Source organism: Lacerta agilis, chromosome 11 (genome assembly GCF_009819535.1).
Source record: "Lacerta agilis isolate rLacAgi1 chromosome 11, rLacAgi1.pri, whole genome shotgun sequence".
In the NCBI taxonomy this organism is placed as follows: Eukaryota; Metazoa; Chordata; class Lepidosauria; order Squamata; family Lacertidae; genus Lacerta; species Lacerta agilis.
The window spans coordinates 230,125-258,023 of record NC_046322.1 but is presented as its reverse complement, the minus strand read 5'-3'; the positions used below and the strand labels follow the sequence as shown (position 1 = coordinate 258,023).

Here is a 27,899-nt window from a genome sequence, read left to right as displayed (position 1 = left end):
GTGGGGAGGGGGTGTGGAAGGTCCTGGGCTGCTGCCCCCCCATTTCCAGCTTCTTCTCCCCCCCCCCCGTCTGCTGGCTTCTCTGTTAAGCAGCCAAAGCCCCCCCCCAAAAAAAACCTGCCTCTGGGAAAACCACCCACTAAAGGGAACCACTAAAGAGAATTAGGGGTCCAGACCACTTGATGCAGGGAGCAAGTGGGGGGGGGGTTGGGGAGTGCCATGATGGAAGAGGGCTGGGCCTGACCCAGAGATGGGCACGATCCGCAGCCAAAGCTCTTTCTTAGGGCGCAGAGAGAGCATGTCTGACTCTTCAAATAAAGACCCCATGAAACAGCAGAAAGGCTCTGGTACTGTGGATTTTTTTGGGGGGGGAGCCAAGGGGCAGGAGGGAAAAGGGTCTCCTATGGCCCCCATCATCCTGGGTAAAGGACAGCAGCTGCAGAGTTGGGGGGGCAGCCATTGCAGCAGATTTTTATTAACTGACAGACACAAAACACAGCATTGGGGGAGAGGGGAAGATGAAGCTGGGAAGCCCCTCCAGCTTTTCACCACAGAGTGACCCCCATGGTTTGTAACAGCCGCACCCCCCCAGACACTTTGGAAAAAAGGACAAAGGCAGGATGGAGGCAGTGCCCCCTTCTCCATGGGAGAAATTCACATGCCAGATTGGGGGGGGGGGCAGGGAGAGGGAGGGAGCCCAGCTGAAGAGCCCCCCCTGCTTGCACCCCAGACCTTCCTGCCAAAGCCTCCCCCCCCACATCAGGATCATGCCTCTCTGAGGCCACACGGAGGAACAGAACACACACACTCTCTCTCTCTCTCACACACACACTCACACACACATGCAGAGGCGCCCTCAGATGGTGAGGGAGTTGGCCCCCGAGACCTGGGAGACGGAGGAGGCCAGGAGCGGGTTGGTGGGCAAGACCTTGATGGGCAGGTCCCAGCTGAAGGTGTCCACATCCATCTGCTCCACCCCCGACCACCGGGAGGCTTCTTCCGAGGAGGGGGCCTCCGGGGGGGCCTGCCGCTGCGACGCTTCGCGGGACGTCACAAACTCAAAGTGCAGCCGCCACTTCAGGGACACTGCAAAGGGGGGGGGGGTTGCTGTCAGCAGAGGCACTCTGGGCCGTTCCTGCTTAATAATAGCCCCCTCCACTCACCCCCCACCCCCACCCGGCAGCAGCAGTGAGAGAGGAACCAGCACCCGGCTCCCAGGCGTTTGGGGCTGGCAAGGACCCCTTCTGTTCAAACCAAGGGAAGGGAGAACAACAGTGGGGGCTCCCTCTGCCAGGGGGTGGCAGCCGGACAAGGGGCAGGGAGGAGGAGAGGGTGCCACCTTGTGGCTGGTACAGGGGGGGTCAAAGAGGGGCTTCCAGCAGCAGCCCCCTTTTTGTGACTCTTTTGTAGGTGGCCTTGGCTTAGAGGCACAGGAACCAGCCTCAGAGCTAGCGTACTGGCCTGCCCAGCTTTGCCCACTGGGTACTGACTGGCAGCAGCTCTCTGCAGTTTGGTGCAAAAGGTTGACCCACCCATGCCCCTTCTGCCTGCAAAGCAGTCGCCCCACCGAAAGCTGCCCGGCCCCTCCCTCCCGGGCTTTGGAAAGACTCACCGATGTTGGTGCTGAACCCTGGGGCAGAGCTGAGCGGGATGGGCAGGCTGAAGCTGGTCCGGGAGGTGTGCAGGCAGGACTCCTGGTGGCGGGCGTGGGTGCTGTAGGAGACGGGCTGCCCGCGCCGGTGCTGGAAGGCCTCCTGGATCCGCTCCTCTGTCTGAAGGCTCACCAGGTACTAGCGGCCAGAGAGCAGAGGGCAAGCCCAGAGGCCAGGTGAGCTCCCGACTGGCACCCCCCACCCTCAACTTGCCCCCCACCCCCAATTTTGCCTACCCCGCTTCCTCCCCAGGGCGGCCTGGAGGGCCCCCCCGCCTCACCTGCAGGCATGGGATGTCCCCCTCGGAGAAGTTGAAGGTGCCCACAATGTCCTCGCCAATCTTGTAGACGGCCTTGAAGATGCAGAAGGTGCCCACTTTGCCGCGGGAATTGCTGATGTTGTACAAGTCTAGGAGCAAAGGGGGGGGGCTCAGTCGGGGGGGCAGGAGAGAAAAAGGTGCGCCCCTCACCTGGAATCAAACACGGCTGCGCTCCCAATGAAAACCAGCCTCTTGTGCGGTGGCTGAATGCGGCAATGTGCCCTGTGGCATGATGGGCACCTTGAACTATCTTACGCCACACAGAAGATATTTCCGCTGCTCCAAAGGGGAGGCTCACACAAAAGGAGATTCCAGCAAAATATCAGGAAGAACATTCTGAGTCTTCCTGGTAAAAAGGACAACACGGCGACTAGACTTTCTGTTTTTGCGCCCATAACCTAAGTTCCAGGAGTCACATGCAGGGTGGATAAAAATCAATGATTTTTAAATATATATTTTTTAAATCGTTTTTATTTTATTTAAATTGGATTTTTTAAAATTTAAATTGGATTTTCAAAATAAAATGCTTCCGGAGGAAAAATATTTCTAAATATTGCTTTCTATTTAAGTTACATTATAGTCCAAAGCTATTCATGAGGAAATAAGGATTTGTTTTAATTTTTTTCATGTGTACTAAAAGTCAAAGTTTTTTTTTCTAATTGTTTAACCACATCAGTTAACAAACATGGATACATATGCTATAATGTTATTGTTTTAGTTAAATAAATTGTTATTAAGGACATGATTATTATTCTCCTTCCAATAAAGTAAGCAGAAAAGGTGTCCAAATCTAAACAGTTAACTTATTAAATCTCACAATCATGTCATAATTCTGTGTATTTCTAATAGTATAACCAAATCAGTAATTTTTGATATAACTGTAAAAACTACTCTGAAAATTTATTATGGTGGTACCTCCGGTTGCGGACGGGATCCATTCTGGAGGTCCGGCGGGATCCCGAGGTTTTCGCAACCGGAGAGACAGCATCTGTGCATGTGCGTGCGGCAAAAACACGGAAAAATACTTCCAGGTTTGCTGCTTACGGAAGTTTTCATAACCGGAGGGATATGTAAGTGGAGGTACCACTGTATTCCAAAAATGAAACCTTCATCTGGTTGCAAATATTACAATTATACCAGCAAGAAGGAGTCTTTCTGTAAAAAAATGATTTAAATCAAGTCTTACTGACTAGTGATTGGAATCATGATTTAAATGGATTTGATTTAAATCGATTAAATTGATTTGATTTCTTTCAAATCCACCCTGGCCACGTGGCAAAGTGCTTTTCTATGCCAGGGAAGTGGGGCAGCAAAGCCAGCGCCTCGGAGGACAAAGCTCAGGAATTGGGGGGTGTGGGGGTGTGAGGCGACTTACGGAGGCTCCTTCGCGACGTGGCTGCCATCAGCAGCTCCGTGGCCAAGTCCGCCAGCCGGGAATCCTTCTTGGCGCCCTCCTCCTCCTCCAGGAAAGGGTTGGAGGGGGCCACAGCCTCGTCCTGGGGGCACTGGTAGTCCTTGAGTCCTGAGGAGGGAGAGGCAGCATGGTCTGTTTTGCGGGGGGTGGGCATCAAGAGATCCCCCCCCCCCATCCGGTCTGCTCAGGCACACACACACACCCCCGGCCTTACCATGAAGCACCAGCACCCGGAAGGGGACGCGGAGGAGCTTGATGGGAGAGTTGACCCTCTGGCAGCCGATGGTCAGCTTGTAGACGTACTTGACCGCCTGCCCCCGGAAGGAGGGGGGGCCGTCCACCGGCAGCGTCTCGCAGTACGAGTCTGGGGAAAGGGGGGCCGTGAGCCGTGGGTCTCACCGCCAGGGGCTTTGCCTCCCATGGCTGGGTGGTAGGGGGCAGCCGGCAGGAGGAGAACCAGAGCAAATGAAAAAGCCTTGCACTGTAGGGGGGTGGGCTAGATGACCCATGGGGGTCCCTTTCAACTCTGTTATTCTACGACCCTTTCTGACTCCAAAAGGGCCCGATTCACAGCGCAGGGCCACGGGGCTGCCTCCCCAGAAGGCCTCTTGCTGCTTCCATGTCCCCCGGGGTCCTTCTCGAGCAACACCTCCAACACCCTCAGCCTGAGAAGCAGGGGGCAGATCCGAGCACGCTGGGGGCGTCTTCCACATGCCCCTTCCCCACCATTTTAGAGACTCCCAGCCAGGCAGAGGCTGGGTTTTGTTTTGGGGGGCAGCAGGCAGGCAATGAAAGGTCGGGTGCGGCTGGGGCTGCCTTGGCCTCCTCCCAGGGCTCTCAGCCCCACTGCCTGGCTTCTTCTTCCAGATCATCTCTGGGCAGCAATGGAAGTGGGGAAGTGGGGCTGGCGTATGGGGAGTCCGGAGGTCATCCCTTGCCTCTGCCCAGCCCCAGCCAAGCCTTGGGGCTCCCCAGCACCCCTCCCCTAGGGTGGGGGGCAAGGCAGACGGGTGAGAAGGGGCTACTCACAGGTTTTGGACTCTCCTGGATCCAGTCGCAAGTCACAGAAGAGGATCTTTGGGGGGGTGGACAGGATGCAGTGGCCCCGCTCCCCTGCAAGGCAAGAGCAGCCATGGGCACAGACTGCCCGTCCCCCCCCTGCCATGCTCCCAAGTGACCCCCGCCCTGCCCCTCCTCCAGGCCAAGGAAGGAAGCTCTCTGGAAAGAGCTCAGGCTCACCTCTGTTGGGGACAAAAACCGTCTCGTTCTCGGCCTGGACGTCGTGCCGACTGTCTTCCGAAGGGGGCAGAGCCACGCGGCTCTCACTGGCGTGGAACTGGCAGTGGATCTGAGCACTGGCCCAGGCCAGCATTTCACTGGGGGGGGGGGAGAAGCAGGCCGTGAGGGAGACGGAGCAGAGACCCAGGGCAAGAAGGCCCATGAATGTGAGGAGAGCCTGCAGCTGGATCAGGCCCACCCAGTCCAGCATGCTGCTCTCACACTGGCCAGCCAGGTGCCTATGATGGGAAACCCACAAAGAAGATTGGAGCAGAACAGCAACTCCCTCCCCTCCTGGATGCTTGCAGGGGGTTGGACTAGATGGCCCTCGGGGACCCTTCCTACTCTACGGTTCCAGGAGTCTACGATTTGGTTCCCAGCATCTGAGATTCAGAAGCACTGCTGCCTCTAACAAGAGAGGCAGAGCATAGCCATTCTGGCTTGGAGTCATCGATGGCCCTCTCCTCCGTGATGAGAGAAGGCAAATGCAGCCTGCAAGACATCCCAGATCAGGGGTATGTGTGTGTTTTTCCCATCCCGTCCCACCAATGCTTTCAGATTTTCCAGAAAGGTGCCACCTGCTCTCTGCAAAGGAGCCCCTCCACCTAGACAGCTCAGGGCTTTCCAGGGCCTCTTCCCAGGAAAAGACCAAGTTCTTGTGGTGTTTGGAGGAACCAACCCCAGCCCCTCTTCCTCCCTTCCCAGCACCACAGACCAGGTAGGAAAACAAAACAAACCTTGAAATGAGGAACCTAACCTATCTAGACTGCCACACCACTCACAAACGCAGGCAGGTTTCAAAAGCCACACAGGGTCTGAGGCCACAAGATGCCCCTTGAGAATAAATGGGACTCAAGCCTGGAGTGGAGTCTGGCCCAAGGGGGGGGGGGGAGAGGGAAAATGCCCTGGTGGGGCTCTGGGGATATTTTTGGGGAGCCTTGAGGGGATGAGCCCAGAAGTATGCTTGGAAAACAATGCTCCGAAAATTCCTGATGGTGGAGGACTAGGTCTCCTGGCACGCCAGCCCCTCAGTCTAACTCCTTCCGGGACTTCTACTATTTATTAACAACAACAAAAGTGCTAATTTGACCAATAACCCAAAGAATCAAGACTCCAAACCATAAAACATCATAGCTCAGAAGGGTGTAAGTACAAAAACACAGGACAGCTCCAAAGGGATAATAAAGTATTAACACATACAAGGGTCCCCTTTACAATTCGTTATAAAAACGAGAGTATTCTCTGCCTGCAAAGCTGCACCATTATTGGGAATAAAGGTTCAATATGGACTTAAATGAGCCAGAAATTAGCTTATACTGGTGGCAATGGGTGACTTGCATGCCTCAATTTTTGTATACAAAATAAAGCCATATTAAAAACCAGTCATTCGAGCTGCGCCCTTTTCAAAAAGGGCAACTTGCCAAAACCTGGAATGCCAGCAATCCAAATTATCAAGATTAAAGGTCTTCCAGGATTCGAAAACACAGCCCTGGGGTGCAGTGAAGAGGTGAAAAGTTCTTTCCTTTTCAAATCCACATAGAGGCACAGGAACGTTCTGCAGCGCAGGAGACAGGAAGGAAGCTCTGCCAGGCGACTATGGGGTGCAGCGCTCACCAGGCAGCCCCAGAGCCCCCCTGGCACTGCGCCAAGCTGGTCCCAGCCGCTGAGAGGTCCAGGAGAATCAGAGGGGGGGGTCCCCTTTCCACTGTCCGTCTCTCAGCACAAGTCATCCACCAGGGAGACCACCTCACAGGCTGCCTGGAAACCATCAGCACCTGGTTCCTCACCTGGGGGTGTGCCTGGAGGGACCCCCTCACAAAGGAGGTTCAAGCAGAGGCATAAGCGGGGAGTGTCTGGCCTGGGGTACCAGCCATGGCCTCTCACTGAAAATGGGCATGGCCACAGGCACTCCAGCTGCACACTGGCTAACTGGAAAGAGAGCCTGGCAGATATCGGAGACATTCAGCTTCCTTGGCAGAAGTACACCCAGGCACCCTTGGCCCATGGACCAGAAACTCAAAAAGTCTGCTTCTGCCAGTGACTCCCCCCCCCCCCACACACAGGGGTTGTTGTCTTGCTGCTATGAGCTGCTTTTTAATTACTTTGCCATTAGCCACTTTGAAGGTCTTTCTGACCAAAAGATCAGAATAAAAACACAGGAAATAAAACAAGCATTTCTGCATCAAACGGAAGTGGGGGGAAGGTGGGGGTCCCGAGAGGCCCCAGAAGGAGGGTTTTGCAATGCCACAGCAAGCCAGAACCGCACCCAGGAAGGCAGACTCACTTGGCTGCCACAGCTGCTCCCTTTGGGGGGCGAGAAGCAAAGAGGGTCTGGACCAGCCCTCTGCACACTTGACTGCCCCCCACCCTCAGGCTCCAGGAGATGGCCGCCTGATTCATGCCGGCTCCAGCTGACTGGGAGGAGAAAAAGCTGCAGAAGCCGGCAACACATGAGAGCAACCCAGTCAGATGGGTGGCTAATACTAATACTAATAATAATAATTCTATGAGTCTCTTATTCTCCTGTGCACCAAACCCAACCTGCTGCCCTCCCTTGCTGGACATCTCCCTAGCACATCCATCCTTTCTGCACCACACAGATTTTATAGACACAGAGTTGGGAGGGATCCCAAGGGTCATCTAGTCCAACCCCCTCTGATGCAGGAGTCGCAACTGCAAAGCCCATCAACAGCCCACACAGGCCAGCCGGCTGAAAAACAAATACCCCGCCTGAGGACTTGGGCACCTCAAGCAAAGTGCCCAAACTGGTCAAGCCAGCTTCACCGCATAAACAGGCCGGCCAGCTGTGGAGAAGCAGCTCTCTCAGGATCTGGCAGGTGACAAGGAAGGCAGCCATCGCACGCCAGGGCCTGAGGCCAAAAGTGGGAGGGCAGCCAATGCACCAGGCCCGCAGAGGCTGTGCTCAACCAAACAGCCACGGAGCTCCTTTCTGAGGAGACCAGCATTGCCAAGGCTGGCTGGCTGGGCGAGGGCCACGGTACTTTCAGCACTTAGCCGTACTGTACTTCCTCATCTCCTTAATTGCTCCCAGGTCCTCCTCTATTTGCTCAATTGCCACATAAAACACTGCATCAGTTGTGGGGCTGCCTCAGGAACAGCCAACCCTGCGGAGGAGGCCTAGCACCCGGCTCAGGAGGAGAGACAAAGGCCACAGCTCCCCAGGCCTGCCTCAGAGTCCTGCAGCCTTTGGCCACGCGGCTCCCAAACAGCCGCTGTGAGGGCCAAGGAGCCTCCCTGGACCTCAGTGCATCCGGTCAGTGAGCCAAGGTCTGGCAAGACCCCCAACCCCCTGCCTGGCCTGACCTGACTCACTGGTCTCCCCCACTGATCCCATCCTTTAAATAAATAGATCCCTGCCCTGGATCTGTCCAGTCCTTCAGGTGGCCTGAGCTCACGGTGCCTCTTCTGGGAAGCCCCAAGGAGGACACGAGCTCCTGCTTTCAAGGGGGTGTCAATGCTCCCCACAAATGCTCCTAACTAGCATCAGAAGACAGGCCTACCCCTTCGAGAAAATCTGGCGGCTGAACAGTGGTGAGGCCTGGCGGGTAGACCTGCCCTCTAAGAAACTGGCCCTGCAGAGGGTTGGACTAGAAGACCCCTGGGGACCCCTCCACCTCTATGATCCTCCCTTTCTCAGTGGGTCGGCCCAGCATCCAGGTCAGTCTTTCAAGCCACGGAGAGCCTCCCACCCCCAGCGAGCCCTTTATGAACTGCACTGCTGATGCAATCAACTGCACCCCCCTCCCCCCCCCCAAAATGCCATCATAGCAACACTGGACATGCCCTGCCCTAAACTGGGATGCCAGCACTGGATTTCCTTGCAGGGCTGGCATAATCCACACCCGCTCAGCCCCAGCCCTGCAATTACAGACTTGATCTGCGCTGGCAGTTTTTTTTTAATGTTTACCATCTCAGAAAAATATTCCTTTGGGGTGAAATAAGCTCAGAGTTTAAAAGAGTGTGAACTGAATTAGTTTCTGTTCCTGAATTTACACTCAGCGCCGGCCCTCTCTGAATTGCATTGCTATTTCTCCACCAGCAAAAACCAGCAGAAAATAATTACAAGTTCCTTCTCTAGATAATGGGCGTTTCACACTCATCTTCTCTTTGGCTAATTGGCTGGATCCACCTTCCTGAACGTCAATCATTGAGGCGGCTTCATCCATTGGCTAGAAGCACCATCAACCAGGAAGAAGCAAACGGTTCCATTTGCAATTCCAGAGGGACTGGGAAGCTGCGTGCAAAACTCCCCTTATTCCAGGCGCATTTTGCAGCAGGGAATTTCATTAGTTTCTGGGCTCTGGCTCTGGGCGCAAAACTGGGCCTAAGATTTCCGATCAAAACTGCAGAGTGGAAGGAGAGGAGGACCTTTTTCTGCCTCCCCACTGCCAGCTACTCTCCAAAGACTGGAGAAGACCCTTTTAAGAATATTAGGGGGGTAGCTAGGGCCGGATTTAGGTTTGATGAGGCCCTCAGCTCCTGAAGGTAATAGGCCCCTTTCTATGTCCAGCTGTCCTTTGTCAACAACAAATTGCTGCTGTTTTTTGTGTTGGATATATGCTATATGGTCATTTATGGACCTCATAGGTATCTAAAGGCAGCCCTGTTTAGGGAAGTTTTTAATCTGTGATATTTTAAATGTATTTTAATATTTGATGGAAGCCACCCAGAGTGGCTGGGGTACAAATAATAAATCTATTATTATTATTATTATTATTATTATTATCATCATCATCATCATCATCATCACGTGCAGAATGTAGGCACCCTAAATATAGAAATGAGCAAAGCAGTGATATTTTAGGGAGCAGGCTAGCAGACGGGGCCCATGATTTACATCATAGGAGCTTACACAACACAAAACACTGTTGCTGTAGGTAGGTTTCATTTTATTTGTTTTTTATCTCATATTTTGGAAATGTGCATCGTTTTTTCCCCTTTAAATCTTTGGGGGCGGGGGCCAAGAGAGTGGGGCCCTAAGCTAGAGGTTGTTAAGCTTATATGTAAATCCGGCACTGGGGGAAGGACTAGATCAAGCTTCCTCATCCCCGGCCCTCCAGATGTTTTGAGACTACAATTCCCATCATCCCCGGCCACAGGTCCTGCTAGCTAGGGATGATGGGAGTTGTAGGCCAAAAACATCTGGCGGGCCGAGGTTGAGGAAGCCTGGACTAGACCATGTGAAAAAAGAACATAATAGTTTAGCTGCTTATCAAAAAGTGCCCCTGGCTGGACACCCCGTTGTTGCGCCCATACCCTCAGTTTAAGGCGCCCTTCAGCCCTCACTTTCCTATCTGTGCAAATGGCTGAAGCGACGGCCACTGCGACGGAGGCGTTTCCCGCCCTCCCCGGACGGCCCTCCGCCCGCCCTCCGGGGTCCCCGCCGCGGCTGGCTCTACCTGGAGGCGGACGTGGCGTCGGGCGGCAGCGGGTTGCGCAGCGTGACGAGGCACTCGAGCGGCTCCCCGGCCAGGAAGACCGCCCCGCGGAGCAGCGCCGCCGACACCTCGATCATGGCCGGGGGGGGGGCGAGGGACCCAGGCGTCCGGGAGGGGAGCGCGCGAGAGGGACCGTGCCGGGCTGCGACGGAGGCCCCGCTCAGCTGTCCTCGGAAGCGCCCGCCCGGAGGCCCCGCCCCCCCTGCCTGCTTTCGGCAGAGCTCGGCCCTTTCCGCTCCCGCAATCCCCGCCCGCGACCCATCTTCGGCAGAGCTCGGCTATTTCCGCCGAGCCGTTGCCGGCTCTCTCTCGTTGTCTCCGCCCCGTCGGGCGGCCAGAAAGGGGGCGGGGCGGGGCGGGAGGGGGCGGCGGCGAAGGGGCCGTTGCTGCCGCCGACGCCGACGCCGGAGGCAGAGGCAGAGCCGAGGCAGAGCGGCGGAGCTGAAGACTCGCCCTGGCGGCCGGGCACGCGCAGCTCGGCGCCGCCTCCCCGATGGCGACCCCCGAGGAGAACGGCAGCGGCGGCGGCAGGACCGGCGCCCGTCGGGGGGTCTCCCTTTCCGGGGAGCAGGAGCTGATGCGCGCCTTCGAGGGCTCGGCGCCGGGCCGGGGGCTGCCCCGGTGGGGGTGGCGCCTGTGCCTGGCGCACCGCTTCGCCGAGCGCAGGAAGCCCTACCAGGCCTCCGACGTCTCGGCCGCCGACGCCGTCAAGCACCTCGGACTCGCGCTCAGGTCAGCGGCCGAGGCCCACGGGGGAGCCCAGCAATGCGCCGCAGCCCCGCCGCCGCCAGGGGTGCGGGGAGCCGGCTTGGGCCGCCCCGTCCCGGAGCAGCGCCGCCGGCTGCTCCCTCCCCGCCGCTGCCAGGGCGCGCCCGGAGCTTCCCGCTGGAGCTCCGCCGGGCTCGAGTCTCTGGCGCCGTGCCCGGTAGGCGGCTCCGGAGCTGCGAAAATGAGGCCTCCGGGCTGCAGGCGGCGGCTGGGGCGGAGGAGCCGCGCCGCGGGAGGCTTCTCCGGAGCGGGGACTCCTTCCTCGAGGGACTCTGGACGTGCGCAGAGGAAGGCTGGGCTTGGCTCCTCCGGGCAGGAGAAACGGGGAGCGGCGGGGGTCGGGGGGGGGGGTTCTCCCTTCGCAGCTGACGCTGGAGAGGAGCTTGAGCCGCGAGAGGATCTCCTCCTCTGCTGCTGCTGCCCCGGGTCCAAAGGGCGGCAGCAGCGGAACGTGCTGGATTAGACAGGGGAGCTTGGTTTTGCAGTGGCCAACCTGGTGCCCACAAGCAGGACCTGGGCGCTGCAGCAACACTCCCCTCCTGCAGCGCCAGCCACTGGCACTCAGAAACATGAAAGCCTCTGTGGCTACCAAAAGGGGGTCCAGCGCCCTCACCTTGGCCAACCAGGCGCCCCAACAGGATGCCCCCAACAGTGCTCTTTACATCCACCTCCCACCAAAAAATGCCTTTGGAAGCCCAGCTGCCCTCTGTGACTTAGCCCGGTCCCCTTTGAAAGCCACCCAACTGGAAGGAGTGGATTCCTTTGGGTGGGGTTTGTTTAGTTTTACTCTCAGTAGACCCACTGAAGTTAATGGGCCTAACAGTGGAATGTCACCCATCCTTTAACTGTGTGCTGGTTCAGGGCCTTCGTCATCTTATTTTTGTTGATTTGTCACAGATGTTCTTACTCTTTAAGCTGCCTGAGTGCCTGTTAGCAATGAAGGCAGCACCTAACTAAATAAATTGATGATGATAATAATAATAATACAGTAGTAGTAACAACAACAACAGCAACAATATATGTGCAGGCTCACAGATGTGCGTGTAAAGAATAGCAGAGTATAAAAACGGATTGCACAACTGGGGGGGGGGGCCCTAGCCAGGTTCTTAAGATGCATCCGTGGAGCCCGGCCATGACCTTCCAGGTGTGCCTCTCCCTCCCCAGGTACTTCAGGTGGTGGTACCGGAAGACTCGCGTGGAGAAGAAGCATCCCTTCATCAACCTCTTCAACTCCCAGCCCCTGCGCCAGATCTATGGTGAGCAGGGCAGTGCTTGGCTTCTCCCAGGCCGTGCCCACGGAGCTGTGCCCTGGGTGATGGGCAGAGCCAGCCAGGGATTCCCTGCAGTGGAAGGCAGGGAGGAGTCTTTCAGGAGCACAAGGGGGCCTGGCTGGGCCGCTGCCATGGCTTCCTGGCAAAGTGGAAGGGTTTGCCTCCCGCAGGGCTCGAGTTCACCAGCCTGCCGTCCTTGCTTTCCCCCACAGGCTGCCCGTTGGGGGGTTTTGGCGGTGGCACCATCACACGAGGCTGGCGGGGGGACTTCTGCCGGTGGCAGCTGAACCCTGGGCTCTACCACTACAAGACGGTGATCGCTGACCAGGTGTGTAGCTGTGCGAGGACTTGGCTTCCTGGTCTGTGCCCCTGGGCTGGGCGCGGCAGAGTTGGCGCAGCCGGCCGAAGCTCTGGGGGTGTTGGGACTCTCTGCCCTCTCGGATCAGCTGCCTTGCCGACTGGAAACCTACCTCCCTTCCCAGGGAGCACCCAGTATGGGTGTTTCGCTCCCCTGTGCTCAGGCTGCCCCTCACCTGGCTTTCCACCCCCCCACCCCCAATACCAGTTCACCGTCTGCCTGCGCCGGAAGGGCCAGACCGTCTACCAGCAGGTGCTGTCGGTGGAGAAGCCCAGCCGCCTGCAAGGATGGAACTGGGGCTTCTGCGGCCACTACGCTTTCTACCATGCTCTCTACCCCCGTGCCTGGACTGTCTACCAGCTGCCCGGGCAGGACGTGGTGCTCACCTGTCGGCAGGTCTCCCCCATCATCCCTCATGATTACCAGGTGAGCCTCTTTCGTACCTGTGCAGGTACCTCTGCAGGGGTGGGGTGATGGGTTGCATTGTTCCGTTGCAAGGGAAGAGAGGTGGGGGGCACCTGGGAGCTTTTCAGCTCACTTTGTTGGCCCTTTATTGCATGCTAATCCTTTTATTGCATGCTTTTCTCTGGAGAGAAACTCCTTGCAGAGTAGTTCTTAGGACCAGCTGGGAAAAGCTAGCAGCCCAGCTGTGTCCAGGGCTGGATTGAGGTTTGATGAGGCCCTAAGCTCCTGAAGGTAATGGGGCCCTTTCTATGTCCAGCTGTCCTTTGTCAACAACAAATTGTTGCTGTTTTTTTGTGTGTTGAATATATGGTATACAGTAATTTATGGACCTAACAGGTATCTAAAGCTATTTGCACATGTTGCCCTGCAACCAGTCCATGCAGAATGTCGGCACCCTATATATAGAAAGGAGCAAAGCAGTGATGTTTTAGGGAGCAGGCTAGCACGCGGGGCCCATGACTTACATCACAGGAGCCTGCACAACACTAAACACTGTTGCTGTAGGTAGGCTTTATTTCTTTTGTTTTTTATCTTATATTTTGGAAATGGGCGTCCAGGGTTTTTTTCCTTTAATTTTTTGGGGGGCCCCCAAGAGAGTGGGGCGCTTAGCTAAAGCTTGTTGAGCTTACATATGTAAATCTGGCACTGCCTGTGTCCCAACCTGGCAGCAGTTGGGAGGCTGGCCAGCCCCAGCTTGTATCTGGAACCAGCACATCCTGATTCAGTGGCACTGGGTGAATTCTTTAGCACCCTGAGGCTCCCCCCCCTCCTCCATGGGGGTGTTTGCACCCTGGCCCACTCTCAGAGCGGGGGCCCAACCTCGGACACCTGAGGGCCAAGAGCAGCTGGCCTGGCTTGTTGAGGGTCCACAAGCAGGCAAGGCCCAGGTGGCCTCAGGTCAAGCCGCTTTCCCTCGGAGGTGATGGTGGCTGTGGTGGCTGCTCTGAAAGGAATTATGCTTCCATTCATTTTTTAATATGAATATTTATTGAATTTTACAACAAATAATGATACAAATCTCATTCATCATGTTATATACAATTATTCTTCCTCCCCTCCTCTGGACGTCCCTCAACTCCCCCTTCTGCTGAGTTATTTAGTTTTATTTTCCTACACAAAAATAAAATCCCTTATCATTTCTCTGAAATATCTGTTACTCAAATGAAATTGTGAACCTTTATTCAAATCCTGCCAGTGAATCCAGTCCATTCTGTTGTTTCTGCAAATAAACTGTAAATGGTTCCCAGACTCTTTTGAAGTCTTTTTTGTCCTTCTCTCATAGTTTGTCTGTTAGCTTAGCCAATTCTGCCAATTAGTTCATCAGTTTTTCTTGCCATTGTTCCTTGGATGGTTTTTCTTTTGTCTTCCAGTATTGTGCAGTCATTTTTCTTTTGGTAACTCTTGAGTTGAGATACCTAACAAAAAGGCTTCCATTCAGAGGTCTGAGTGGCTGACTAAGGCAACAAACACCTTTTTTGTGGTTTTGGCATGAGCTGCTGTTCCAAACCAAGAAGTGTGTAACAGGTTTTAGTATCTTTGTTGAAACTACATGAATGAGCATGTGGTAAGCAAATTTGTCACTAATGTAGAGCGAGTAAGGTCACAGGTCACATTGCAGCTCTGACTCTCTGTGGACTGGCATCATGACACGCCTTAAGTTGAGGAAGTGGCGATGGAAGAGCCTTCAGGGACCTGAAATACTAGTTTTCAGGGTTGTCCTTTCCAAAAGCTCTGTTGACCAGGGTTGCGGAAAGTTTGGGGGGTTTCGCTCCCAAACCAGAACTGCTGGAATAACCTCTCTAGCAAACAGTGTCCACCGCTGAAACGTTAATTGTCTTACTGAGACAATGAGGCAGAAACTCCCAGTCCAACATCCTGCGACTCTTTCCTGATAGGCAGGCTGGAAACTTGTTCCTTTGGGAACCCAGGGCCAGGTCAGGAGAGAGCAGCCCTGTGGAAAACAATAGGAGCCCATTGCTCCCACTGATTGTTTTGAGGCAAATTCACGATGCAAATTGCTTCACATAAGAGCAGTTTCAAGCCCAATGTGGAGAGTCCCGCAGCCTGCATCCTTGCTGGTGCATGGAAAGGGCTCGGTTGTCCCTGCTTCCTGCCCCACACAGCCTCCTTTCTGCAGCCCCTGACCCCCTCGCCGCCTTTTGTTGCCTCCAGGACACCAGCCTGCCCGTGGGAGCTTTTCTCTGGGACGTGGAGAACCAGAGCGGGGAGGACATGGAGGTCTCCCTGATGTTCACCTTCCAGAACGGCACCGAGTCCAAGGGGGACCGGATTGGGGGCCACTGGAATGAGCCCTTCTGCCTGGAGAAGGACGGCCGCTGCGTCCGGGGTGTGCTGCTCCACCACTGCCTCCCCGTGAACCCCTACACGCTGGCCATCTCTGCCCGGGAGAAGGTAAGGAGGGGGCATCGTGCAGGGAGGACGGGGGCCAGGAACGTCCAGAGGGAGGCCAGCCATGGTGGGAGAGATCCCTCTCAACTCACCTGCCTCACAGGTGGGACTCTGGGCTGCTGGGTTTCCTATCCCTGCTGCTTTCTGCTTCCCGTGGCGCCCGGTCTTTGCCACCGGGCTGGGTTTCAATTCCTTTGCTCTCCCCTCTAGGCAGGCACCACTGTGACCCACCTCACCACGTTCAACCCTGCTGGCACTGGGCAGGAGGTGTGGCAGGACCTCCTGGCAGATGGCAAGCTGGCATCCCCCCCAGGTGAGCCCCAGCTCCCCCAGGAGGGGGTGGCACAGAGGGAGCAGGGAGGGAGCAAGAGGCCAGGTACCCTGACGTGCAAGGAGTGCGCTCTCTCTTTCAGGGAAAAGCCCCCCAACGGAGAAGGGGGAGCCTTGCGCAGCAGCTGTGTGTGCCACCTGCACGGTGCCAGCTTCTGGGCACTCGACGCTGGAGTTTGCCTTGGCCTGGGATATGCCCTGCATTCGGTTTGGCTCCAAAGAGAAGGAGCACCGCAGGTGAGTGTCTGCCGCTGTGGGTGGGTGGTACACTTCTCAAGGTTTGGCTTCATCCCTGTGGGATCATCTGAGGCCAGCCTCCTCTCGGCCAGGGCGGGGGTGTCCAGGCATTGCTCACAGGCTGTTCCAAAGTGTGCTCAGCTGGCACACCCAGCCTCACCCAGACCGTGTGACGAGAACTTGTGGGCACCCGGGGAAGCTGAATGCTGGAAGAAAGTCCTCCTTTGTGCAGCGCAGAGTTAAACTGTGGAACTCTCTGCCCCAGGAGGCAGGGACGGCCACCCACCTGGAGGGCTTTCCAAGAGAACTGGAGAGATTCATGGCAGAGGATTAGGAGTGGGCAATCGATGGCCGCTGGCCGTGTTGGCCCTGCTCTGCTCCCCACAGCCAGAGGCAGCAATGCTTCTGAATTCCTCCCCCCCCCCCCCGCTGCAGGGGAAAGCGTTGCTCTTGTGCTCGGACCCCTACTTGCGGGTGTCCCATTGGGGCATCTGTGGGAAGAGGATGGTGGCCCAGAGGGGCCATGGGCCTGATCCAGCAGGCACTCTTGTATGTCCTTCTGTCCAGCGTAAGGAGCAGCACCCCCCTTTGTTCCCAAACTGCTCTGAGGCATTTTCCATCAGGAGCAGCTGGGCTGGCAACGCAGGCAGGCAGGCAGGAGAGCAACCAGCCCCCCCCCCACCTGCCACCTTGTGTCACCTTGACTGCTGTTTGCAGACCCCCCCCCCAGGTGTTGCCCTTGTATCCCTCCCCAAACCAGAAAGATTCCCGGGCCAAGAGGCTCACGAAGGGAAAGGCTGGAGCTGAGCTGTTGGCTCAGGAAATTACTAGATGCACCCTGTGTCCTTGACTCAGTTTGTTCTTTTGTGTACACTGTGGCAATGGACGCATTGCAAAGTTGCTACTCCTTTTGTTGAGTTTAGTCCAGCGATCATTGATTGTAGTTGTTGAGTCTGGATTTCTGCTTGTTTGTTATTTGGTAATATTTTGAGAGTTAATTTTATTGTGCAGTGTTGCATTCTGAATAGACCCTTGTATATTACTTTATGTTAGTTGGTGGTTTAAAAGTAATATCTATTAGGACATTGGCATTGGATGGGATAGTTCCTGGGTGTGTGATCTTCCTTGTGCTTCCTGTTGTTTCTACGGCTTGGAAACTGCCTTGGGTGTAGCGATACAGAAAGGTGGTAAACAAAGTAAAAGTGAAATGGAAAATTGAGGGAGTTGACCTGATAGAGTGAGAGAGAAATCCAAGCCGTGTGGAGGCCAGGCAGAGTGGCTGGACCCATCCTCTGCCATTTTGCCCCTTCCTCTGAGCGAAACTTGAACTGTGTGCTCTTTTCCTGCTCCAGAAGAAGATTGGGGGGGGGGGCGCAGAGGAAGACCCCTGCCATTCCCACACAAAGCCTGGGCAGCCCCACCATCCCGTCTGCCACCTCCTGACTGTGCAGAGTGCACCACCACCCAGACTGGCACATGGGCATCTCCCCCCCCCCTCATTGAAGGCTGGCATCTCTCCCCTGAAGCAGAAGGGGCTTGATCCCAGCCCTGCTGCAGCCCCTGGGATTGGGCCCTTTGAGAGGTGGGAAGCCAGCACAAAGGCCTCTTGCACAGAGACACCCCCCCCCTGCTCCCTGGGAGCAGCCTGACATGGGCAAGGAGCGGGCAGAGGGTCCCTGCCTGCTGTTTCAGGTGAGTGCTGAGTCTGGTGTCCTGATGTGCCTTCCTCCTCCTCCTCCTCCTCTTCCTCTGCAGGAGGTACAGTCGCTTCTTTGGCAGCAGGGGAGATGCCTGCCCGGCTCTGTCTCACTACACCCTCTCGTGCTACCAGGCGTGGGAGGAGAAGATTGAGGCCTGGCAGCGCCCCATCCTGGAGAACAGGTACAGCCCTCCCTCTGCTGCCAGTTCTGGGGGTGATGGCACCTCCTGGCAGGGCTCCCACCCCCCACCCCCGCGTGACAAGGTTCCATGCCTGCCGCCTGCCTTTTGCCCCAAGCGAGTGACTGTCTGCAAGCCTGCATGGGGGTCCGTGATGTGAGCTGCCCCCTTGAGATAGTCCTGCCCCTCCCTGAGCAGGGTGCGGCCCTCTGCCCCACCAAGCTCCCTTTCTTTCCCTAACAGGGTTAGAAACTCGCATATATCAGTTGGCACCAAATGGCACCTTAAACCTCGGTTGCGGTTGCCACTACAGAATGTCTGTTCGCCCGGGGCCTGAACTAAATGACCCTCCCAGTTCTCCGATTCTATGGTCTCAGCTACGTTGCTTGGCCATCGCCTTCTCATACAATTATTCATTTCTCCCAGTATGCCAGAGGGAGAAACACGCACAGTGAGAATGGCGTTAACTATGGACTAACACAGAGGTTTTTAAACTGCAGTTGCCAAGCTGGCACCCAGAAATCTCCAGGTAGTTGCCATTGGACCCATGCCAGTAGCAAAGGTGCCTGGCCCCTGGCTAATTTCTAGCACTGCTCCCAGGTGTGGGCTTTGGGATCCCTGCGCCTCCTTCCTTGTGATAGAATCCCAGAACTGCAGAGTAGGAAGGGGTCCCAGGGTCATCTAGACCCACCCCCGGCACCTGGCAGGTGGTCGTCCAGCCAGCTCTGCTTAAAAACCCCTTGACAAAGGAGGGCCCTCCCCTTCCTGTGGTTTTGAGGGAGGGCATGGCGGTAGCCGGCTGGTTCTTCCTTGGGGGGCCCATGACAAGTGCCTTTCTTTCTGCCCCCCCCCATTGCAGTGACCTGCCCCCTTGGTACAAGTCAGCCCTCTTCAATGAGCTGTATTTCCTGGCAGACGGAGGGACCCTGTGGGTGGAGCTTCAGCCGGAAGACCCCGCGGCCTCCCTGGGGGCCTCCCTGGGCCTCTCCCAGCACCTTCCGGTCCTGAGGGAGTACGGGAGGTTTGCATATCTGGAAGGTAAGGGGCCGGACTCTGGCACCACCCCTGCCGCCATTGCTTCTGCATCAAGCGGCAGAGGGGGGTCTGTGGCACGTGGGGAGAGGGAAGGGCACGAGGGGCTTCGCCACCCCCAGCCTTGGGTCAGACTGAGGCACCACAGATTTAAAGCATGTGCACCTTGGGAACTGTAGTTGCCATTCCCAGCACCCATAAACTACAGTTCCCAGGATTATGGAAGGAGGGGGAGTTCTTTGGACGTATAGTGCGTGCATTCTTGGGGCTGGGAGTTCCGCCGGTGCCCACCTGCCTGCTTCTGTCTGCTGCTTCCAGGCCAGGAGTACCTCATGTACAACACCTATGACGTCCATTTCTACGCCTCCTTCGCCCTCGCCATGCTGTGGCCCAAACTGGAGCTGAGCCTGCAGTACGACATGGGTGGGTGAGCCTCGACCCCCCCCCCTGCCCCTCTGCCCACCACCTCCCAGGCGCCCCACCCCCCACCCGAAATGCCCCACGGGATGGCCTCTGCTGGAGTCGGGTCCCGGGGATGAATGGGTGGGTAGGAGCAGAGCGCCATGTCTCCCTGGGCCTTGCCTTTTTGTGGGGAGGCCAAGGCCCCTTGGGTGTCCTGGGAGGGGGGAGGCAAGAGAGAGCAAGACCCCTCAACTGCGGAACCCCCCCCCCTTCTCGCCCGCAGCGGCCGCCATCCTGAGCGAGGACACCCGGCCGCGCATGTACCTGATGAGCGGGCAGACAGCGCAAGTGAAGCTGCGCAATGTGGTGCCCCATGACATCGGGGAGCCTGGTGAGGCCGCACGTCCAGAGCCGTCCTGGCACACACACACCCCTCGGCTGCCCTTTGCTGTCCCCACCCTTAGCGAAAGAGGCGCAGGTTGATCTGGCAGCAGGCACAGCGATGCCCTCGGCCCCCCGCTGGCCAGATCAGAGAACCCAGCTCAGCTCAGCTCAGCTCAGCTCATTTCTTTCCTTTATTGCATTTCTATCCCACCTTTTTCTCCAAGGAGCTCAAAGGGGGTGTCAGCGATTCTCCCTGCACACATTTAGTCTCCACTACACCCCTGCGAGGGAGGCTAGGCTGAGAGGCAGCGATTCGCCCTGAAGACACCCAGTGAGCTTTGTGGCCCAGTGGGTTTTAAAAAAAAAATAGTTATTATTAAAGAAGTTCTTTTGTTACAAAACAAACAAGGAAAGGTACACAGAGCATCTCCACCATCGGTTCCAAGAGCCTTGTTTACACTTCATTTACATTTGGTATGAGACTCTCCTGTCACAGCCCAGTGGGGATTTGAACCCGGGTCTCCCTCCCAGGTCCCAGTAGCCCAATTGACCCGCTGCACCTCCCTGGCTCTCCATTTGAGGCCCCACGTGGGGCAGGATGGGGCCTGAAAGCCTGCCTAAGCCGCTGCTGCTTCTTGGCATTCACCGCCAGCTCAGTTGCCCCCAAGTGCCCCCTCTGATCTTGGGTGAAAGGGGGGCCTTTCCATGGAAGAACCTGCATTTTCGCCCTCTGCCTTCCGAGGGGCCTGAGACACACGTGGAGGGGGTCCTCCTCAGGGTGGGTTTGATTTTAAAAAGCAACTTGGACTGAGTTTTAGCACACACAAAAAACTTAAAACAAATCATTATTTCCTGATGAATAGCCTTTGGACTATAATATAACTTAAATAGAAAATCTTTGGAAAGATTTTTCCTCCAAAAGCATTTTATTTTAAAAATCTGATTTAAAAAAATTTTAATCCGGTTTTTTTAAAAAAGAAGAAGAAACTATTGATTTTTATCCCCTCAGTCCTCCTCCTTCTTTGCTTCTCCCTCCTGTCTCCCTTGCCAGCCCTCTTTCTGCTTGGCCGTTCTCAGGCGCGTGCCCAGATCGTGCCCCGTGTGCAAGGGTGGGGCAACCGGCAGCGGGACCCCCCTGGGCCTCACTCTGCCCCCTCCTCTCCCCCCCCCCCAGATGACGAGCCCTGGCACCACCTCAACGCCTACCTGATCCACGACACGGCTGCCTGGAAGGACCTGAACCTGAAGTTTGTGCTGCAGGTGTATCGCGACTTCTACCTCACAAAAGACTCTGCATACCTGCGGGACATGTGGCCCATCTGCCAGGTAACGCCAAGAGGCGGGCTTGGGGGCAGTGGCAAGGCGGGGGCTGGCCATGGCAGGGGGCGGGCCCCAAATGCCCCCCCCCCCACCTCCTCCTCCCTTCCGCTCCCTGCAGGCCGTGATGGAGTCGGAGCTGAAGTTTGACAAGGACGGCGACGGCCTCATCGAGAACTCTGGCTTCGCCGACCAGACCTACGACGCCTGGGTGGTGACGGGCGCCAGGTGAGCAGGCAGGGGGTTGGGCTGGATGACCCTCAGAGGGCCCTTTCCAGCCGTGATTCTTTGAGGAGGGCTGCCCTGGCCAAGTGCTGAGCTTGGCTCAACACCCTCAGGTGGTTGCAGCGGCAGAGTGGTCAACTTTTGGGCAGGCGCAGGAGGGCATCTGGCGGGGAGGGTCTGTGCTTCAAAGGGGGAGGGGCTCCCTCTGACAAAACGGCTGCCTTGGCTGAGAGGGTGGCAGCCAATGGGCTGGCCGGAGCAGCCGTGGGGGTCTGTGGGGCAGGATCCGACTCCCCAGAGGCCACTGGGCCGTTCTCCTGAGCAGTGGCACTGGCTGGGCCTCTCCAGCATCTCTTTTCATCTCTGCCACATGGAAAAACATGGGGGCGACTTGGAATCAGAGGTGGATTTAGGGCAGCGCAACCAGTTTCTCTGCACTGGGTGCTCAGCCTTGGGGGTGCTGCAGAGTGTCACAGCTGTGACCCCAGGCCGGATTTAGGTTTGATGAGGCCCTCAGCTCCTGAAGGTAATGGGGCCCTTTATCTGTCCAGCTGTCCTTTGTCAACAACAAATTGTCACTGTTTTTTGTGTGGAATATATGCTATATGGTAATTTATGGACCTAACTGGTATCTCAAGCCATTTGCACATAACAAATGGGAACCTACACAACACAAAACACTGTTGCCGTTTGTAAAAGGTAAAGGGACCCCTGACCATTAGGTCCAGTCGTGGACAACTCTGGGGATGTGGCGCTCCTCTCGCGTTACTGGCCGAGGGAGCCGGCGTACAGCTTATGGGTCATGTGGCCAGCATGACTAAGCCGTTTATGGCGAACCAGAGCAGCGCACGGAAACGCTGTTTAGCATCCCGCCAGAGCGGTACCTACGGTATTTTTCTGCTTGCACTTTGACGTGTGTTCGAACTGCTAGGTGGGCAGGAGCTGGGACCGAGCAACGGGAGCTCACCCCATCACGGGGATTCAAACCGCTGACCTTTTGATCAGCAAGCCCTAGGCTCTGTGGCTTAACCCACTGTATATAGGTTTTATTTTATTTGTTCTTTATCTTATATTTTGGAAATGTACACCCTTGAAATTTTGGGGAAGCCCCAAGAGTGTGTGGCCCTAAGCTATAGGTTGTTTAGCTTATATGTAAATCCGGCACTGCTGTGACCTGTTGAATTTTTGAGCAGAACGGGGGGGGGGGAGGCAGGGGCTCCAGCTGACTCAGAGGAAGTTTCCAGTGGGGAGGTGGGGGTCCCAGGTGGGCCTGACCCTCCTCCCCTTCCTCCCATTAACCCCTCCCTTGCTGACAGGCTGTTGTCTGGCCCTTTTTGCCTCGCGCAGCAGTTCGGGGCCACAGCTTTTTTCTTCCGAGGAGAGGCCACTCCCAGCCCCCTCCTCGGTTTTTAAAAATATGTTTATTAATTTTCAAAAAAGATATTATACAAAAATCTGCAAAATCTAGTGTCATTGCACAGGATCTGATGACAACATGCAGAATCCATATGCAATTAGAGATTGCGGTTGAACAAATATAGACGTGAAAAGAAACCCAAATAAATAAATGCACCAGAGGTGTGTTGGATGTCTGGAAGGCAGCGACTGGAACGGATTATGGCACAGATATGATGTTTAAACAAGGCAGGAATGCAAAACTCGGGCCTTGCCATACCAAGGGAAAGGGATTGCAAGTCTTCAAATAAGCCTGCGAGTCAGTGGCCGTTTTGGTTTGTGGGCCAAGGGGGTTGATGGTCCTCAGCCACGTTCCTCTTTGCTTACAGATAAAGGCACAACAGTCAAATAAAGGCACAACAGGCAGGTACGATCCCCCCCTTTTTTTCTTTGGCCCCAGAGGACTCTTGGCTGCTTCTTTAGCTTTTCCAGCCGTGCAGTATCCCACATTTCATGTGTCAAGTAGCAAGACTGGCCCCATTTCTCTTTTATAAAAAAATAATTTTTATTAAAGTTTTACACAATTTTTTTAAAACATCAAAATATCATAACATATAACAAAAATACCATTCCCCAATTTCCCACTCCCCTCCCCCACTTCCCTCCATTTCCTCTTCTGGTTTTTTAGCATATTATCTCCTGCTTATTTTGTTATTTCTTAGTTTTTAAGATTTTTAAAATAATTATTCTTTTCTTATCATTTTGGCATCCTCATTCTATTTCCTTCATTTATTTTGTTAATTGCAAGTGTTTAATCAAACCCAGCTAGTGAGTCCATTTCTTTGCATTGATTCTGTAAATACAGCATGAATGGTTCCCAGTCTTTCTTAAAATCTCTGTTGTCCTTGTCTCGAAGTCTTTCCGTTGACTTGGCCATTTGAGCTTATTCCATCCATTTTCCTGGCCATTCTTCTTTAGTTGGTGCTTCAAAACTTTCCCATCTTGGTGCCAGCAATATCCTAGCCGCAGTTGTAGCGTACATGAAAAGTTTTTTCTTCCCTTTTGGCAAATCTTGACTAGACTGGCCCCATCTCAAAACGGGAGTCTTTTAGGAGCAGGCATGCCGAGTTGCGCCCAGCGTTGGGGGGGAGGGGCATCACGTGTGCATGACATCACATGCATGACGTCCCCCAACGCGGCCAGACCACGCGGCCCGACATCCACCGGGCGTGTTTTTCGGAGGGGGCGTGACCATATGCCCCCCCCCAACAGCCTCCCATTGGAGCCTGGCTCCCGCGTGCCAAGGGGAAGAAGCTTCCTGGGAGTGGAGAGTTGGCAGCAGCAGCGAGGTGCCCCCCTCTCTTCGTCTGGGCTGCCCTGTGCGCAGCTGTGACACAGCAGAGAGAGAATGCCATGCGGGGCAGGTCCATTTCCGGGTTGAGCCTGTCCTGAGGGGCAGAGAGAGGCTGCGGTGAGCGAGGGGCACACGGAGGGTGATGTTCACCCTTGCCCGCCCTGCCCAGCTGCCAAGCACTCGGCAGGGTGGGGGGTGGCAGTCCCCTTATTATTGGGGGTGCTGAACCCCCTGCCCCCCAAAATGAGGGGCTTGGAGCTCCCTCTCCCTCAAGCCCCGTCCTCAGTTGACAGACAGCTGGCACCTCCAGCACCCGAGCGCCAGAGCTGCCATGTGGGGCCTCTAGATATTGTGTGTGTGTGTGTGTCTGAGTTTGGGGGGAACAGGGCTGGCTCCTTTCACTGGTGCTTGGGGATTTTGGGGCTGTCCTTTATTATTTATTTATTTATTTATTTATTTTGCTTCATTTACCGTAGTTACATCCATACATCAAAGACATTTTATAGTCTGTAAATCAAGCTCATCAAAATAAAAAATTCCAACCAAGAAATATATATCTTCATAAATTTGACTTCCTGTCCTTCTCAGCATCTTTCACTCCAGTAAAATTATCAGCAAAATCATAATAGAGTATTAATATGCATCTATGTATACATATCGATTTAGCCCATTTAACCTTTATTTACAGAGCTTATTCAAAAGCTGCGACTGAGTTCAGATTGCAACACTTATTTTTTAAGTAACTCTTTAGAGGTTCCCAGTTATCAATGAACTCCTGTTTTTTCTTTAATCTTTTCCAAGAGACTATCTAGTTCAGTATATTCTACCAATTTTAGTAACCATTCTAATCTGATGTTGATTTGGTCACTCTTCCAGTGTTTTGCTATGAGTACTCTCCTGGCTGTGGTGGCATACAGAAATGTTTTCCTTATCTTCCTGGCTATATCTGGTCCTGTAATACCCAATAAAAATGATTCTGGGTTTTTTTTTTGGGGGGGGGGGGATGCATTTAACATTATTTGAAGCTGAGTATGTGTGTCATTCCAGAAGGTTTTGGTCTTTTTACAAACCCACCACATGTGGAGCATGGCTCCACCTGATTCTCCGCATCTCCAACATGTGTTAGGGACACTTTTGTACATTTTGGAGAGTTTAGAAGGGGTTAAATACCAGTGGTATAACATCTTTTGAAGCTTCTCCCTTAACGTATAGTGTGTGGGGGGGGGGGTCCCTTTATCAGGTTAACTGGACCCAGCAGAGCCTGAAGACCACCAACAAGAGAATTGCCCCTCTTTGCCCAGCAAGAGAGTGTGCCAGGCAGGCTCTCTCCCTTTGGCAGCCCAGACTGCCCCCTTGGCTGCCTGGATTAGGCCACGGAAGAGGGGGCAGATGCAGCCCTGTCCCCTCCCGCCCATGAGAGAGGTTGGGCCCAGGGCATGGCTGGCATGTGGCCCCACAGCCTGCTCTGCTCTGCAAAGAGATCTGCCAGGGGGCTGGTCTCTCTCTGACCAGAGAGCGCCCCCCTCTGGCTAGACACAGCAAGAGGCCTGAGCAGTGTATCCCTCCTCGGCTGCAGCTCACTGCTCTGAGGACCCCAAAGTCCCGGAGCTGCTCTGCCCTCCAGCACCCCTTCCGGTGGTGGCACCAGCGTGGGCCCCAGTTTCCCAGCCAGGAAGGCTCCCCACGGTGCCCATGTGCCAGGGCCAGCTCCCGCCAACCTCTTCCTCCTTTGCTTTGGCAGCTCCTACTGCGGAAGCCTGTGGCTGGCGGCTCTCAGCATGATGTGCAAGATGGCGGAGCTCCTGGACAAGGAGGATGCCCGGCAGACGTACTCTGCCATCCTGGTGAAGGGCAGTGCGGCCTTTGAGAAGCTGCTCTGGAACGGTGTGTGGGGACAAAGGCGGCTGCCTGCCTGGCTGCCTTCTCCCGGGGATGGGAGGATCTCTGGGGGGCTGCAGGCGTCTCCCTCCCACCCGGGATCACCCTCCCTCCATCCTCTCCTCCAGGGAAATACTATAACTACGACAGCAGCAGCAGCACCTCCTCGGACAGCATCATGTCCGACCAGCTGGCTGGGCAGTGGTTCCTCCGCGCTTGCGGCCTGGGAGAGGGCAAGTCTGAGGTGAGGAGGGTCCCCAAAGGGGGTGGGGGGCTCGTCCACATTTGCGAGGGTCCCACCAGGGCGCAAGGAGTCACCCTAGGTGAACTTCCATGGCGGTGGAGGGTCAGCCTGTGGAGAGACTCCCCTCCTTTTCCCAGGGGTTGGTGGGGGGTCAGGCACCCCTCTTGGAGGCTCACATCAGATCACTTTCAAAAGACATCCGAAAGCAGCCCTGGGCAGGGAAAGCGCCTTCTGAATATCCAGTGGCAGAGAGTTCCATAGGACTTGGTTGATGACACTAAAACATGGTTAGGCAAACTAAGGCCCGGGGGCCAGATCCAGCCCAATCGCCTTCTAAATCCGGTCCGCGGATGATCCGGGAATCAGCGTGTTTCTACATGAGTAGAATGTGTGCTTTTATTTAAAATGCATCTCTGGGTTATTTGTGGGGCATAGGAATTCGTTCATTTCCCCAAAAAAATATAGTCCAGCCCCCCACAAGGTCTAAGGGACAGTGGACCGGCCCCCTGCTGAAAAAGTTTGCTGACCCCTGCACTAAAGGCTCAGTTTTATATCGCCATCAGCTGAGTCTTGCAAACTCAATTGACCAGTGATGCTGCGGCAGGTGCTCTCAGTGGCTGAGCTGGGACGCTGGACCTCCATTGTTCAGGGCTTGTGCTTTTAATATCAGAGGGGCAGCATATGAATAAGAACATGGTTATTTTTATTATTTCTTACTTACCGTATTTTTCCGTCTGTAAGATGCCCCCATGTATAAGATGGCCCCAAGTTGTTGAGCTTCTCCCCCCATGCCGCTGCGGGCAGGAAACACTCCCTAGATCAGGGGAAGTTGTGCGCCCGCCAACCAGCTGGCTGGCAGCGCACAGCTCCACCTCCCCCCGCCACTATCCGTGTATAGGACGACCCCAGTTTTTTGACATGATTATTGAGTCAAAAACCTCGTCTAATACACAGAAAAATACAGTATTAAGATTTGTATGCCACCCTTCATCTGAAGGTATCGGGTCGGTTTGCAGCATAAAAATAGAGAGTCAAAAGACAAAATGCAGAATGAAAGCAAAACAAGGGGGGCAAGAGCCCCCTGGGTGTCAGGAGGCCAGAGTCCTGCCCATGCTCCCTCTGCCCCTCCCGCATTGGTGGGTGGGTTGGACTAGATGGCCCTTGGGGGTTCCACAGTGCTCTCCCTCCCCACAGGTGTTTCCCCAGAGCCACGTGCTGAGCGCCCTGAAGACCATCTTCGAGCGGAACGTCATGAGCTTCTCCCAGGGGACGATGGGCGCCGTCAACGGCATGCGCCCCAGCGGGGTCCCGGACCACTCCAGCGTCCAGTCGGACGAGGTTTGGGTTGGTGTTGTGTATGCCCTGGCCGCCACCATGATCCAGGAGGTGAGTGGGGGTGGGCACTAGGGTGGGTGGGCGAGAGAGAGGCAGGCTGGGGGCTGGCTCTCACCCCCCCTCTTCCTCCTCCTCCTCCTCCAGGGGCTGGTCCAGGAGGGCTTCCGCACGGCCGAGGGCTGCTACCGGACGGTGTGGGAGAGGCTGGGCATGGCCTTCCAGACGCCCGAGGCCTATTGCCAGAGGAGGGTCTATCGCTCGCTGGCCTACATGCGCCCCCTCAGCATCTGGAGCATGCAGCTGGCCTTGGAGCGCAGGGGGGCCGGGGAGGCCCAGGCGCCCCCCACTTCCTCACAGGCCTCTGACCCCCCCACCGCCATGAGCCCATGAAGTGGCTCCCTCCTTCCTTCCTTCCTTCCTCCCACTGCAGGAGTGGGGGTCCCACAACTGGCCAGCCCAGGAAGGAAGCTGGCAGGAAGGGGGGGCCTGTGGGTG

At 55.5% G+C, this 27,899-nt stretch overlaps 2 protein-coding genes across 5 annotated transcripts; one reads left to right on the top strand and one right to left on the bottom strand.

Moving 5' to 3' along the window:
• Positions 1–830: 830 nt before the first annotated feature.
• RGP1 (RGP1 homolog, RAB6A GEF complex partner 1) lies at positions 831–10,230 on the bottom strand. Of its 4 annotated transcripts, none has more exons than XM_033164345.1 (8): positions 10,084–10,230; positions 4,625–4,761; positions 4,415–4,498; positions 3,600–3,749; positions 3,347–3,517; positions 1,933–2,060; positions 1,613–1,790; positions 831–1,086 (listed from the first exon to the last, which is right to left on the bottom strand). In XM_033164345.1, the coding sequence occupies exons 1-8, from the start codon at positions 10,197–10,199 to the stop codon at positions 857–859; spliced, it is 1,194 nt and encodes a 397-aa protein (XP_033020236.1). In that variant the 5' UTR covers positions 10,200–10,230; the 3' UTR covers positions 831–856. The 4 variants fall into 4 exon arrangements, with proteins under 4 accessions (XP_033020236.1, XP_033020237.1, XP_033020238.1 ...); XM_033164346.1 differs by having other exon boundaries at positions 3,347–3,493; XM_033164347.1 differs by lacking the exon at positions 4,415–4,498.
• Positions 10,231–10,600: 370 nt separating this feature from the next.
• Positions 10,601–27,809, top strand: GBA2 (glucosylceramidase beta 2). The gene is made up of 17 exons (XM_033164189.1): positions 10,601–10,854; positions 12,055–12,146; positions 12,374–12,489; positions 12,727–12,945; positions 15,157–15,396; positions 15,604–15,706; positions 15,807–15,960; positions 17,716–17,841; positions 18,698–18,876; positions 19,189–19,293; positions 19,556–19,663; positions 20,831–20,982; positions 21,095–21,201; positions 25,689–25,831; positions 25,954–26,069; positions 27,264–27,455; positions 27,549–27,809. The coding sequence occupies exons 1-17, from the start codon at positions 10,616–10,618 to the stop codon at positions 27,792–27,794; spliced, it is 2,637 nt and encodes an 878-aa protein (XP_033020080.1). The 5' UTR covers positions 10,601–10,615; the 3' UTR covers positions 27,795–27,809.
• The last annotated feature ends 90 nt before the right edge of the window (positions 27,810–27,899 follow it).

Excerpts from the sequence above, each read along its gene's own strand:
- RGP1 (XM_033164345.1), bottom strand. The coding sequence starts at position 10,199 with ATGATCGAGGTGTCGGCGGCGCTGCTCCGCGGGGCGGTCTTCCTGGCC. Across the intron at positions 3,750-4,414 it reads TCCAGGAGAGTCCAAAACCT|ACTCGTACTGCGAGACGCTG; the intron begins GTGAGTAGCCCC and ends CCCTTTCCCCAG. Across the intron at positions 1,087-1,612 it reads AGGGTTCAGCACCAACATCG|TGTCCCTGAAGTGGCGGCTG; the intron begins GTGAGTCTTTCC and ends CCCCCTTTGCAG.
- GBA2 (XM_033164189.1), top strand. The coding sequence starts at position 10,616 with ATGGCGACCCCCGAGGAGAACGGCAGCGGCGGCGGCAGGACCGGCGCC. Across the intron at positions 18,877-19,188 it reads GAGGTTTGCATATCTGGAAG|GCCAGGAGTACCTCATGTAC; the intron begins GTAAGGGGCCGG and ends TGCTGCTTCCAG. Across the intron at positions 26,070-27,263 it reads TGGGAGAGGGCAAGTCTGAG|GTGTTTCCCCAGAGCCACGT; the intron begins GTGAGGAGGGTC and ends CCCTCCCCACAG.